A 15647-nucleotide genomic window follows, 5' to 3' on the forward strand; every position below is an offset into this window, starting at 1 on the left:
CACATCAAGAAAAAAACAAAAGCTTTGCGCTTCATGAAAGGTGACAAGCTATAGAACTGTCCTGCCTTGGTGCCCAATGAGCCAAATCAAGGGATGAATCTTGCCAAAATATACTGTATGTTTTGAAAAACAGCCTCTGACTTTGCCAGGATGGTCCTGGACACTCAGTGCAGACCAGGAAAGGATGTGGGTTGCACTGTGTACCACTGCTGACCCACCCTGGGGTAAGCTCTATTAAAGAAAAAGGTAAGTTTTCATGCTCATTTTACCCCATCTAATTTGAATGCTTCTAAGGTCTCTACTACTGTGGTATCAGCACCTCATAAACATTAACAAGATTATCCTTATAACATTTCAGGGAAAAGTGCTATTATCACATTTAAAGGATGGAAAACCAAGGCACCAAAAAAGACCAAAACCAAAACCAAAAAAAAATCAAAGGCCAGGTTTGTGTTCAGTGCAGTCTTCAAAAGCATCCATGTGTATCCTGAGAGGTCTAAATCCAGTTAAAAAATGAATTTCCTTGTCCAAGGTCAGACAATGGTGTCTCATTCAGAGCAGTAATTACACCACAGAAGTGCAGGAAGCAGAGAGAACCAGCTGCTTTGGTCCAGTCCCCCCAGAGCATCAATTTCCAGGTCCCCACCGATTTCGAGCAGCGTCCCGGCCACTGCCTGCCTCGCCAAAGCAGCTCCGCAGCGGATCAGGCAGGCTGCCACGGCTAGCGGCTGCCTGCGAAAGATCTGGGCTTAGTCTTGACAGAAGCATCCGCACTGCTCGCGAGGAAAACAAAAGTGGCAGGAGGGATCCTCCGGGGAAGGCACTTGTCCCGCAAGTGTCACTCTCGGGACCACAAAAGTAAATAATATTTCATCAGAGCAATTTGGTTTCTGGTTTCTGTTTGGGCGTGTGGCTTTTGCTGTGTTGACTCAAAACAAAACTCAGCTTCCCTTTTTCACAACCACAAAGATGCCAGATTTTAATTTCTGGTGGTGCAAAGTGCAAGCAGTGGAGGAGGGGCCTTTGAGGGCTGAGATATTTTTACATTTATTTTTTGGGAATATTTTAGCTTTGAGCAAGCTCCTGCCCAGTTAGCAAGCTTCTAGGTTCGCCAACAATACAGAAGAACTGCCTAAGTTACAAAAACAAGTTAATACATAAAAAAATATGACTTCGGCAAAGAAGTTAAGCTAGATGGGTGAATACACTGTAACTTGTTACATGTTTCCATTGTGCTGGGATCCAAAGTAACAAAATATTCCTGTAATGCTAGAACTGTGACGCCCAGTTCCAGTACGACGTTTGGATTCCAGTATTAGCTGTGCCACACCATCCCCTGGCTCACCACTGAAAGAAGCCTTGTGTTGCCTACCTCCCCAGCACAGTGCTCCGCGTTCCCTTTTATTTTGAATTTCCCTCCAAAGAAAGATCAAGTAACGAAGTTATTGCGGAGGCGGCCACAACACTGGGATGCCGACATGACATCTGACGTCAATTTAACGCAACCGTAAAGCGCAAACCCACCCGCGTCAGACGCACCGTCAGAGAATCCCAGGGCTGGCTGCGGAGCTGGATTTTACGGACGCGGGGGAGGGCTCGGGAAGGGCACGGGCTGCTTTGCAAACCCCACATCCCCTCCATCCTGCTTCTCATTTGAGGCTGACAGGCAAAGCTTGAACACATCATTACACCCTTGAGGAGGCTGCTAAAGGTAACACTCACGTTACAAATGAATTAATAGGAAACACTTACCTTCCCCACTAGCTTGCCTTTCCTGTTCATGCAAAGGTAGAAGTCTGTCTCCTTCCCTTTGATCCGGACTTGGCTGCCAAAAGTGTCTGTTTCCACTAGAAGCTGGGCTTGTAAAGGAAGAAGAAAAAAAAGCATTTACCAATGCGGTCCCATTAAGTCAAAGCATTCAAAGCTCATCAGCGCGTTGTCCCATTACCTCTACCTGAACCACACCACGCTGGGATGCTCTGAGAGGGAACAACCCGAGGAACCGCCCAGGGGCTGAGCTCTGGGCTTGGTCACAGCTGCAGATCTGACACGTCTCCGCCGACTCCTGCGCGGACGCTCCAGATTTAATGCCGGTTTAGTGCAGAGTACGCGTACACACGTGTGCGCTCCATCCGTCCACACCAACCCCACCACCCCATCAGCAACACAGAGCTCAATGCTAATGCTCTCCTTCATGCTGCAGGAGGTTCTTGGAGGGCAGCAACATGGATTTTATTCCCATGAAGATAAAAGATTAGCATGACAAGAATCAAAATCCTTTCCCCACAGCCAGCAGCCCTCAAACGCTGCACAGAAGTGGTCCAGCCACATGCCTGTGGTGCAAAACATCGCGGTGATCTCCTGAAGATCACCACAACAGCTAGCAGGGGAGAAATTCAGTGCTGCTTGTTCTGCGTGATGAACGCCCGCCCTGCAGATGTCCTCTGTGTGTCTAGCTATGTTCCCAGGAGGTCACTAACTGCTTTCTGGCAGTCCAGGTCCATGACTCCTGCTCTAGCTGGGAAAAATATGACCAATCTCATAGTGCCTCACACGTTTATTGAGGCCAGAGCTGGTTTGCAGCATTGCCAGGAGCCATGGTAGAGGACAGATTTCTGCTGCGTCTTCATAAACCACCTGCCCTGACACAATTGTACTTGCAGAAGTGGCCGAGCTGCCACCCAGATGTGTAGCATGCCAGCATCATCTCGAAAACCTAGACACATTCAAATTCAGCCTTTTATTCCGTCTCTGATCTAAACATGAATTCCAGTCATGCTCGAGGTTCAGATTCCAGGAATTTCCCTGGAGAGGCAGGAATAGGCAGACTGGACATTTTGGTTCAGATCCATCTCCGATACGGAGGGGGAGAAAGGAGACATGGTCGAAACACAATGCAAGAATGTGTAAGTGTCAGCAAGTGCAAATCCACGGTCCTGCTCTGGAAATACTCATGCTTGTAAGACCCGAGCCTTACCATAGAAACACAGCTTTTGCCAAACTCTGGAGAATGTTTGATCTGTGCTGCAAAAAGTCACATTCTTTTTGGCATTCATATTTCAAACTTTAAAACCCTCTAAGAGCAAATATGTTCACTGTAAGGATTTACCATGGGGATAGAAATAGGAGTTTGTTTCATTTAAACACGTTAATATTTTTCCCACTTGTAAAGTCAGCTTTTGGCTTCTGCAGCAAATATCACAAACCTTTAACTCACAAGGGCCCTAAACGGAGTTCTCCCTTTGCAGCTCAGTCACATATGCAAGTTCAGGGTTTTCCAGGTACTAGCTGCTTACATTTATTTAGATATGTTTGTTAAACCTGTTATCACAGGGGATGTTTAAAGAATACTTCTTTCTGACAGCAAGTGGATTAATACCTGCATTATAGCAGACTATTACTTGCAATCATGCATAAATATGGATATTTATCTAAGCCTTTCAGAAATGCACCATGTTTTGGGGGTATCTGTGATGGAGAGCAGCTTGCAAGCAACAACTGGATGCTGCAGGCTTTCTCTCCACACCTGCCAAGCTAGTACCAAACCAGTGACCACTTAATTGAGGAAGGGCCCCATGAACCAGAAATATCCTGTCATAGTAAGGATATCAAGATGAGCCAAGCCAGGACGGGGGAGGATGGCACAGAGTCAAACACAGGTCTTCCAGGGGAGGCTCACCAACACGGTAGATAACTTGGGGAATGCCCACTGCTCCAAGAAGTTCAGGGAAGCTGCCCAGATGCAATCCAGCATTAACCGACAAGGGAATAGCCAAAGGTATGACTACCTTTAAAGAGGTGACCGTGAAAGGTTTTCCCCTCCCATAAGCAGAGGACTAATGGTCAACCTCAGAGGTGGAGAGCAGCAGCCTGCACACGAGGGAAGGTTATGGAGCCAGCACAAGACGTCCCAAAGATTGGCCCAAAAACCACGGCCAACACCCAGAGCGCCAAGGAGTCACCCACAGATCTACAGTGTCGAATCCACCCAGGCACGCAAACGGACCCAGGGCCACCCACCAAAGGGGTCAAGCGAGGGCTCTGCAGCTTGCGCACAGGCAAGAACGGGACACGGCATGTTCCCGTCTAAGCTGCAAGGCATTCCCCGTCCATTCCAGTCCCAGTGCTGCAACTAAAGCTGCTAAGACTAACGCTGAATAATAGACACCGGTTTTGGCCAGCCAGAGTAGGAGCTAACACTGATAAAACACTCCAATGCGAGAGCCTGGAGCTGCAGTCCCGATGGACAGCCGGCAGCCCACACCTCTCCGACGCAGGTCCCCACCGGCAGCCTGCGCTCAGATGGACAAACACGGGGCACGCCGGCCTGCGTTCCCCACCCCCTCGCTCTGCAGCCAGTATGAGTAATATCCAAGCTGATTTTAATTTGAAAAATATCACCTTAAAAAGATGCCGGTTCCCTGCTGTGAAAATTAAAACCATCTGGATGGAGTGATTTCAAATAATTAATCTAGGTCTCCTTTGACACCGCTACTAATTAAAATATGATACCTTCCTCCCCCTCTTTAAATAAAGAATTTAAATAAAGTTTAAAGATCTAATAAAATAATGTCATAATTTAGAACTAAATGGAAGTCACCTTTCCTGTGGGCTGTAAAGGTTATGCCGGTGCTGAGATCCCTCCCGGGCTAGTGCCCAGCACGGACCGAGCAGCAGTGGATGGGCAAGCATCCAGTGCAACACCCACACCAGTAAATACACCAGCATACATACCCTAACGCCCTGAGGAGGCTTGTGAGCCCCAGAGATCATCCTGCACCCAACGTCCAGGAGCAGGGAGCAGAGAGAAGGAGGCAGGGAGCAGAGAGAAGGAGGTTCAGCAGATGCTGTCTGCTCCCTGCTGTGACCCTAGCTGCCAAAGTACAGGCTAAGGCCACCCATAGACACCCAATTCTGAAAAATCTGAGTCTTGGGATGTTGGAAACATGTTCTTATTCCTAGGGATCCTTGACCTCCTTTCCTACAAGAGAGATCAGCGCAGCTTTAGGGTTGGGTTCATAACCCAGTTGGCTTCCAGCCTAAGGCACCCCTTACAGCTGATTCTCCTTTTTACAACAGGCATCTCCCTAAATTCTTTCAGGAGCCCAGACAGGGACCTTGGACAACACATCTGTCAGTTAACATCAGCTGGGATGAATCCCAGCCCTGAGTGCCGCAACGAGAGTTTCTGGGGGACGGAGGCTGGCCCCGCAGAAGGGGCTGCTGAGGTCTCCCCACCCCACTCACACGCGGCAGGAGAAAAGCTCAGTCACCACCAACAGGATTTAAGTTAATGTAAACTGGACTTGGCTTACTGTCTTGTCTCTATGATAAAGATGCTATGACCACAATGAAAGCACCAGGGAAAATCCAAGAGAATTTCCCTTGAGAGCGCAGGTAAAATAAGTCCCACCAAGCCGGAGCAGTGTCCCCACAGCAGTCTGCTGCTCAGGACACCTGACTTCCAGCTCCATTAGTCCCTGGATACACTGTACAGAGATTACAATCTTTATTTTCAAAAGCCCTGCACTCTAGCCTTCAGATCAGGTATTACTGTTTAAATGCTTTGACAGCTAGATATTCTGATATATTTTCAGGGAGGGGGGGGGAAGCGAAAGAGAAAAGATGTCTTCAGAGGGTGAGATCTTCTGCTACATGCTTTTGCCTTATTGGCCCATTTAACCTAAACCTTCCTGAAAACTCCCACTGGAAGAGATTGGAATTCCTTACATGTCTAGGTGAAAAGGATTACATATATATGTTGAAAAGCTATCTTCCAGCTAAGAAAACATGAAGTCAGGGAGATATGTGAAGGTGGCAGAAAATATGCCAAATTATCTTTCAAATATTTCCTGGGAGTGGGAGGACGGCAGCCAGAAAAGCATGGGGAAAGAAAGGAGGAAGAGGGCACCTGAGAAGTGTAAGGTTTACATGTACCTATCACAAAATCCTAAGCGCCAGCCAGTTTCAGATAAATAAAGAGATAAAGGGGAAAACACAAGGAAGGTGCAGGAGGACTGGATACTTTGAGTCTATCCACCATTGCGCTTTTTTTTTTTTGTTCCCCGCCCAGGTAAAAATCCTGCAAAAGGAACTGCAGAGAGAAAGAAACTACAGCTGCTTATGCTGCCCACGAGCATCTTGAAGTAGGCCAGCTAATTTCCTGGGGAAAAGGGTCTCAGAGAGGACTGAGATTTTTGTCACTTTTATTGCACTTTTTTTCTGATGCACTTACAAAGTCAGGGAAACCATTCTGAGCACTTGAAACCACTTCCAGTTAAGGAAAAGGAAGGATGTACAGATACACTGAGGTTGGGACCACAGCGTCTGTGATAGAGAGCGGCTTTCCAATTTAGTTACTCTGGTGCTATGAACCGAGACAAAGCGCCTTTCCATAGTTCACAGCATATATCGCATCTTACTCTCCGGTAAGACTGAATCTTCCAGTGTGAACCCCAGCATGGCCAAGGGTGCTTAAAATAGTTGAAACCTGTTCAAACATGGCCTACCCCCTTACCAGAACCACGTGAATCCCTTACATGACCACAACATAGGAGAGAATGACCCTGTCTCCGCTTCACATTCATGATGTAATGATGAGGGAATAACGCCAAAATTAGGTAAAGTCTGGAGGGTCTAATAAAGCCCGCAGGCTATGAACAAGTGAGAGAATCTAGGCTGCATCCTCACATTTTGTTTGCACTCCAAATGTATCATTTTAAATAGTTATAACCCATACAACCCAACTCCCTCCTCAATTATTCAGGTGCAAATCAGGAGTAACCACCAAAATCAATAAGGCTGGTGCTCAGAAGGGCAGCGCTCTGACCCACATACCACTGCAATTAGCTCATCGACTCTGTCTTGAGTGAGCATAGGATATGTATGTCAAATTATTAAAAGGGATAGTCATGGGGAGGAGGAGTAAAAGCAGCTCTAAGATCCAGGCTCCAGGTATTTTCTTTTTTAAGCCACCACTTCGCACAAGCAAGGGAACTACCCGGTGTTAGAGCAGGGGGACGGCACAGGGAGCAGCACACCCAGGCTTCACCCAGGCTTTTAAAAATGCTGTTTCTCTAAATGAGGTTTTCTTTTAAACATCATATCTTTTACTTGGTCAGCTGACGCGGTTAGGGAAAAGGACACGATTTGGAGCACATAAGTCCCTCAGAGCATCAACACATCAATATACGCCATGGGCCAAGTCCCCTGCGGCATTCTCCCTGCCTGATTTTGGGGCGGGATGGGGAGCAGGACCGAAGGCTGTGTGTGAACAAAGGAAAGACTGCAGAGACAACCTGCCACCCGCGTAACAGCCTTAGTAGCTCTCAGGAACCAGACAGGTTAAATATTTGCATGGGAGACATCAGAAGAAAATCTATAATGCAGCAAAGACCTCAAAGGCACTTACACTGCAGCAACCTGATCCTGCAAATACTTTCACACAAAGGACTGGACACACATCGGAAGTCCCTCGAGTGCCGATAAAGACCCTACGGGGCTTCAGGGTCCCGCCTCTGCCACCGGCCGCACGGTTGGACGCGCGGGGAGCACGGCTTTGGACATGAAGGTTCCCCCCTTCCCCAGCCCTCTGCAGGGCTGCCTCCTCACCCTGCCTACCTGCTACCACCCCTAGGGCTCGACGCGGTGGACAAAAGCGCGGGATCACAGCACTTTTAACAGAGAAACAAGGGCTAATGTTCCCCTTCCTGGCGCGCTCTGGGACACCTTCCTCTGGGTTTCACCTCTGCACTAGCTGAAGCGAGCTTCAGCCTCCGGGAGATGCTTTTGGGCACTCTCCTCTGCAAACAACCATCTAACTGAGAAGGCGTCCTGTCCCATTTCCAGGATGCTGAGCTATCCCCTCGGTGCTCACTGGGCACGTCTACGTGACACGGGGCCAAGACATGCGGAAATATCCACACTGGTGCCAACCACGCCAGCCTGAGTACCCAGCCCAGGACAGATGTGCAAGCATGACGCACTGCCGCAGCAGTTAACCCCACGGGGTGCACCGACTGAGATATTCGCGTAATAAAACATCGCTTGCACACTAGTGAAACCTCCACTATTTAAGCCTGTCACACCATGACAGTCATCTCACCTGTAGGGATGCCCACCCAAAAAATTCCACTACCAGTTCAGCGGCAGCTAGCAAAACATGGGGAACGATGCTGAGCTGCTGGTGTTCCCCAAGCATCTCCGGGACCATCTCAGAAGAGCCTGCCTCCCCACCCCCTAGGAGATGTGTTGCTTATGCCAGAATAGCAATACCAAGGAAAAAAGGAGATCCTGAAACAAAGTAGTACTCTTCTCAGGACTGCCCAGGCTTCTGAAGGACGTCAAAGCTTCCAGACACAATCCCCATAAACTAACTCTATTCACCACATCTTGGGAGAAGCTTAAATGAAAATTCACCAGTTTGAGGTCTTTTATCAGTCCATGCATGTGAAAATTGTTTGATAGCTTAGCTGACATAAGGCCAGAATAAATACCAAGGTAGGTCTTAGAGATTCTGCCCAACTTAAATAAAAATTTAATAAATCCCTGAATCTGTGATTCTGTGGGAAAAAAAAAAGAAAAATCTGAGGACAATGTGAAAATTATAAGTACCATATTACTGGCCCAGTCCTGCATTACCCAGTGCTGGTCATCGTTTACCCACGTGAAAAATGAATGTAAAATACTGTCATTCTGACACAGAGCCATTTGCACCCATTTGCAGATCTAAGAAAACAGGATTAAGCAGTGGGGAATCAGACTTGGCCTCTTGCAGATGTTTTATACATAATGCACCATAAGAGACACTAAAAATATTTTGGCAGTTGCTTCTATGATGGTGAATAAGCTTATTTAGACAAGATTCAGTAAAACTCGAGGCGATAGGTTGTGTGCTTTAAAAACGCCTGGGCAGGGAGTGGCAGCGAACAAATTCTGCACTGAACTTTGCCACCTGCAAACTCGCAATGACTAAGAAGTAGGCCTGGAAAGAGAAACGTTAAAAATGTTAGCACAGAAATTCCTCTATCTCACCAGGGTGTCTTGCTGCCTCCAAACACAGCTCAAGTGGACAGTATTTCTACAGAGGCAGGAAAACTGCTTGACAAGCTGCCAGGCTCCGAGTCTGGAATTAGTGAAGGATGAGCCTCAAAAAAGTTCAGAAGCTCTGTTATGCTTGAAAAAGCAGCTAAAATGAAAAATAAAGGGCCAAACCCTGATGTCTTTGATCATTCTCATTTGAGTAAACTCCTACTGACATAGTCAAGCCCAACAGACAAGGACCTCACAACCTGGCCCTGAGCGCCTGGCTGAAACACATCCAAAGCACTGGAGTCTCTTGGGTCTGGAAATAGCGTGAACCTTTCCCATCCCACAGAGGGTTAGAATTACCGCATGAACAAACCCTGCCGAAGTTATTTTGACTTTCTTGTTCCCAGTCTCAGCTGAACCCAATAAAAATACTGATGTACACAAAAATAACAATAAGCAGAGAATGACAACTATGGGAACCCCATGTACTCTTGCTTCTCCAAAGCTGCTTTATTTGTGGCCAGAAGCACAGGACAGACCACGTTTACTCTGAAGCACTCACCCACCTCTCTCGGGCAACCTGGTGGTTGGCTGCTCATCCTCAGCAATGAAGTAGGTGTGATGTTAGCACCACCATATCCTCTTACCAGGGAGTCCCAAACACATAAAATCTTTCCTGTATGCCAACAACATGATGGTTTCCCATACTCCAAAAGTTAGTCCGTCCAGGCTCCACTGCTGTATTTGCAAGTGCTCCAAAATGGGGCTAATCAGGATAAATGCATAAAGCATTTGCAGTGTTAGTAGAATTAAGATTATCAGCCATGCCTGATATACAAAGATGTTAAGTTCTACCGAGCAGGTTTCTTATTCCGTGCCAGTAAAAGTTGAAAATACGACAATTAATTTTACACATAGGAATATAAGCATGCTTGTGCATTTTCTCAAAGGGGCTCTTTGTAACTTTCCCTTCTTCCAGCAAGCAAAAAGTATGCTGAAAATAAAGTTGCAGGATGCTCCAGTATTTTCAATGGGATTCTTGTGGCTCTGGAGCCCAGAGGAGCAGAGGCAGCAGCGCAACCTACCAGAAAAAATGTTCTGGCCCATGGGGAAAATTCCTCTATGTTTTAAGATTTTAAACAGGGCTTGCTCTTACAAATGGATGCAAACACAATTTCAAAGATATCTGACTTTTTCAAAGATATCAGCTCCTGCTCCTGAAGCTCGCTTTTGCCAAATAAAAGGTAACATATTATTAAATGAAGTATAGAAAACTGTCACTCTTAGATAAGAATATGAGAGTGTGACTATTTTGGGGTAAGGGTTGAAAGAGATGGACAAGAACTGACCTTCGATAGCACCTGGGGACACACAACCTCTGGAACCAACTGCAGCCAAAGCAAGTCCCTCAGGTGAAGCACCTTGGAGGAGGGTCCTCTGCATCAGCCCCTTTGAAAAGGTCTCTCCCTACAGGCCTAGCACAATTCTTTCAACTATTCTCAGAGCAGCAGCAACAGAATTAACAACAAAAAATCAGGTATCACATTAACTCTGCCTTTAGCACCTTTGGTTTCGTATATTTATTTTTGGAAACACATTCAGTGCGAGGCTTTTCTTAAACTATTACCCCCAGTCCACAGCATAGGTAAGACTATTTACTTGCCTTTTACTGCACTTTAATTGCATTAGAAGTTTTTAAAGTTGGTGGTTGGTTTTTTTTTTCCTGGAGTCATTTGGGACAAAAGGCATCTGGCACTGGGTACTTAAATAAGGCCTGTCAGAACTGTAAAATTAGTTTTATGTTTTAATAAAGGTACTTTAAAAATCTCAAATATAATTCTGCATTCAAACCATAAGCACTTGGATTAAGAGAAGGAGATCCCACGCTAAATCTTAATATAAAAAGTAAATCAAGTACAGAACTAAGCCAGTCCTCATCCACGGCATTATAAACAAGAGCAGCAAAGAAAAGAGGCAATACCTCTAATAGATTATTTTGGGGTATTCTGGATTCAGAGGATCAGCATTGACAGTGTAAAATCTGTATTATATTATTTGTTACTTATCCCAGTTTCAGTTTATTTAGAGACCCAGGTCACCTACAAAGCTCAGACTCAGCCCCATGTTTCCATCCAAGATTTTCTCAGCCCTTTTCTCTCCTCCCCGCACCAGAGCGTCCTCCCCTCCTCTCCCCACCCCGGAGGCGGTGGCCCCGTGGACCTGCACAGGGGACGGTCCCCTGAGGCGGTGGGTGCCGCGCTGGCAGGTGATGCTGTAGGTGCCCAGCCTGTACTCGTCCGAACACGGACAGACAGAGGTCGCTTAGGTTGGTGGGCTCTTTGGCCAGCTCCTTGATCAGCACGTAAGTCACTTTAAAAATCTTCAGACGTGCAGACAAAGGACAAAACCCAAAGGACGAGCCCTCCTTCCAGCACTCGCTACCCCGTGCCAGTGAGCACATCCCTCCTCCCCCCGGGACACCTTCTTACTCTCCTATTTTACCTCTCTCTACGGTCTTTGGAGCAGATGGGAGAAGGAAATTCCCCACCGCCATTTATACGTAGCGGACTCGAAATATTTACAAGGCGGTCCTGGTGGCCGTGCCAAGCCCGAGGAGCGGGGCTGCCCCTCACCTCTGCCACGGGGGGACGGAGCCACCTCAGAGACCCGCCGAGGTGGCCGAGTCACCCCCCCTTGCTGCCACCACCCCAGCTCGGACGACCGCTGCCGCTGCCGGAGGAGCTGCCGGAGCCACCGGCATGAAGGAGCCTGAGGACGTGCCACACAACCCAGGGAGCGAGGGACAGCCCTTGGCAAACAACACCCTGTACGCAAGGGCTTTACACCCCACCGCAGAGTTGCGGCCACCCCGGGACTGGCCCGCGGCAGAAGAGTTATTTCTCCCTGCGGGACCCCAAAGGAGCGAAGGAACCGGCTAACTTGAACTAAGGAGCTTCTGTGCAAGCTCCGGGTGAGGAAAGCAGGCGGCTTTCCCTAAATCCGGGTGCCCGCCGGGCCCGGCCCTGCACCGAGTTCAGGAAGTGAGCGGAGACCCTCTGTAGATGAGGGGACGGGAAGGGACGAGCCGCAGGCGCGAGCAGGCCGAGGCCAGCCGCCAGCCTTGCCGCCGCGCTGCCCTCCTCCCGGCCTCCGGCCGCCCCGACCTGGCGCTTCACCGCAGGTCCACCTCCGGTGCGAAGAGTTAAAGCTCATCCCCCAACAGGCGGGAATGAAAGGAGGAGACAAAAAAGCAGGATGCTGGTGAATGACAGCCGTGGGTGGCCGGCGGCCCCCGGCCGGCGCGCTCTCGCGTACAACAGGCACAGCCAAGTGTGTCTGGCACCGGACAATGATTTCGCCGGAGGTGCGCGAGGCGGGAGCGCCGAGAGCCATTCTCACGGCGAGGCAACCAGCCATGTCGGCTAACAAAACCGCTCCCTCTCATCGCTCCCATCTCCTCACCGGGGTCTGGGGTTTTTGGGGGGTTTGGTGAGGTTTGGGGGTTTTTTCTGTGTTGTCCTTCCTACTGGGGCATTTGAAGCTCTGAAAAGTAAGCAGGTCAAACATCCCCAAATGGTGTATTTAGTGCTTCCCCTCGGGTTTCCGCGGCTTCCCTGCCATTTTCCTACTGGACTTGGGAGTGCAGCAGTATTTATGGGGTAGCAAGCTGACCCCTCGGCTGCGGTGGGCGAGAGTGCCTGACGTTAAGTGCTGCTAATGCGTTTTGCATTTGTGCTCGGGGGCAGGAAATCTCAACTTCCAGTGCCAAGGGGTTAATTATAATTTATATAGCAAGATCTCAGGCTGTGGGGATTTTTTCTCCAGCTAATTAAGAGGTACAATTACCTTTGAGAATCAAAGGGATAATTTGGTACCCAGCTCTTAGAAACAGATTACAGGCACTTAAAACACAAGGACGTCTTTGCTCTTCTACGCGTGCTTAGTTTTTGATTTAGATCATTAACAAGAAACTGTCATATTCCTGATCCACCATCACAATGTACCGGAGACCACCTATGGAAGCTATTGCAGTATGGTAACATATAGCATTGCTGCTTTCCCAGAGGTTACCTACCTTTCAAACGACATGTTTTACTGATATATCAGCTGCTGTTCAGGGCTCTAGCAAATCTTTCTGCTTATTAATCAGGAAAGCTTCATGATAACCTTGAGGTGGGTAATACCTAAACAGACCAGTCTGTGCTCAGACTGCAAGCCCAGGACTACTTACTCCCAAGACAAGTAGCAGGTTGATGAATATTATTGCTGTGTTAGTAATAATTATTACTAAATCATCCCAGACAGCATGGCAGCCCCTCTGCGTTGCCCTCTTCTGCCCAATGGCCCAGTGCAAACGGGGGGGACCACTCCCCATGCAGGCCTTGGGAACTGGAGCCGAGGGGTAATTAGCAGCGCCAGTACCCAGGGTAGACATGAGCACCTAGTGTGGCTGGGCAGGTGGGGAGGCCGACAGGCAGCACCCACGGGACCGACCTCCAGCAGCTCCAGCCACGGGGCCGCGCAGGGCGAACGGTGCTGGGCTCTGCTGGGCAGCGCTGGGCAGGCTCACGCCCTGCCCGGGGCTGCGGATGGCCGGGAGCAAGGCCATCACCTTCCACGGTCTCCATCCACCGGCTCCTTGCCTTCATGTTTGTGCAGAGGTTTAACAGTTACAGGTCTCTCTTTCTCACCACTCTCGGAGGCGTTTGCTGAGCCATTTGCAAAGGGTTAATCTAATTGAATATTCAGATTTAGGGAGAGGGGGGTTGGGGCTAAAGACAGCAAGAAAAGTTCTAGGGAACCCTTAAAGTCTTGCTCCGGCGAGTCACTGGAGTTACACACCCAACACAGGCTGCAACCTCAGCTTGACTTGGCACAGGCTGCACAAATACATCTTCCACCATTATTTTTTAGGGATGCAGTGGGCTATTATTGTCTGGGAAATTAAGCGCTTAAGTTAGAAACTGACGCTGTATAATTGTCAGCAGACCACCTACGTCGCAGGCTCTCACGCATCCGTACCAGCAGCCTCCACCCTGCCCCAAAACACATCTAGAAGCAGACGTGAGGCTGGCAATGGCAATGAAGACCAACCCTTTCTCTAAAGAGGGGGTCACAGCATTAGGACCAAGAGGAACGTCTGTCCATGCGAGTTAGAAATGAAGCTCATGCTGCCAAAGCCAACAGGGGAGCTCAGCAACTGGTATCCAACATCAGCAACCCTCTGCCTACAGCTTGATTACACCACGGCCTGTTTATCAGGCCCTTTGATGTGCCGACAGCAGCAAACTTGCTGTGTTGAATTTGCCACAAAGTGGGCGGAAGCATACAAACCAAAAACACGCCGTGTGAAGCATTATTGTTAAATTAGGAGGAGATAATGCAGTCAACACCTCGGCGTGGAGAGATGCCGACTGGTACTCCTCATCTCAAAGGAGCTCCGAGAAGTTTGTTTAGAAACCTGACAATCAACACATCCTACAGGTATTTCCATCCCTTGAAGCCACTCTTTGATAGGCGTTTGCCAGAGAAAGGACACATCAGTTGTCATGAGCCATTTTACAAGAACATCTACAAAACTATGCAAACCTGTACCGAGCAGTGCGTTTCCAGAACTACAGGAGCCACCAAACAGAATACTCTGTTTCACTGCAGGAGACTAAGCACAAACCAGGAAGGCTTTCCTATGTAGAGGTTGAGAATAATCAGGGTAGAAGAGGGGACGGTATTTTTTAGAGGGTTTATTACTGTGTACAGGAAGGCGTCTCTCTCCTCGCACCAGGTATGGCAACGGGTGCTGGTGCAGGCAAGAGGCTGGGAAAGGACCCGGCTCAACACTGGAAAAAGCAAGACAGCGATTACAAAACTTGCCTGTAGTCCCAGCTTAAGCCACTAACCTGCATGATGTTCAGTGAAGAGGACTTGTAAATGCTTAATCAGCAACACGACCGAGTTATATAAGAAAGAAAAAGAAAGGTAGGGCAGATCCAGAGGGAAATACATATATATAAAAGCACTACCTTTCCCTACAGCTTGATATTTATTGAAGAAGCAGCAAAAGCTCCAGTGCACTTCAGAATACAAACGCTGACATGGAAATTCAGGGCCCTGAACCGCTTCCAACAGGGAAAATATACTGACCGCAGTCTGTTTGGAGGTCAAACAAAATCAATAGCCTTTCTCTTCAGTCTGTCTCTAAACTAAGCTTCTTTCAAAGACATCCAGAGAAAATGGATCATCTTTTGTTGTTGTGTGTGGTTTTGGGTTGGGCTTTTTTTGTTTTGCTTTTTTTAGGTGGTCAAACATTCATACGAGTATAAGAAACTCCTTCCTCCCTCAACATACTGAAAGGATTGTATAGAGGTCAAAACTGCCCATCAGTTTTACTACACAATAGATGAGTTATCCAGTTCTTGGGGAGGAAACCAAGCTGGAAGCCGCTTAACACTCGGCAAGAGAGGAAAAAATAAATCAATGTATTTGCTTGATCAGGGTACATTTAAAGCTGGTTGTCAATTAGTTCAACACAGTTTGCTGTTACAGAGCACAACAATTTAGCCCCAGGAGCTGAAGTTTGCTGCGTTTCCTCAGATTCCTCCTGCTGAGAGACAGATACT

General features: G+C 48.1%; 1 protein-coding gene across 2 annotated transcripts in view; it reads right to left on the reverse strand.

Moving 5' to 3' along the window:
- The window catches only part of FGF18 (fibroblast growth factor 18), a 75229-nt gene that overhangs the window by 17338 nt on the left and 42244 nt on the right, over window positions 1-15647 (reverse strand). For both annotated transcript variants that reach the window (XM_069772386.1, XM_069772385.1), the window contains one exon: window positions 1753-1859. In XM_069772386.1, the coding sequence (XP_069628487.1) occupies window positions 1753-1859 (107 nt within the window). The remainder of the gene's footprint in view (window positions 1-1752; window positions 1860-15647) is intronic.

This window comes from Haliaeetus albicilla, chromosome 27 (genome assembly GCF_947461875.1).
Source record: "Haliaeetus albicilla chromosome 27, bHalAlb1.1, whole genome shotgun sequence".
Classification (NCBI taxonomy): Eukaryota; Metazoa; Chordata; class Aves; order Accipitriformes; family Accipitridae; genus Haliaeetus; species Haliaeetus albicilla.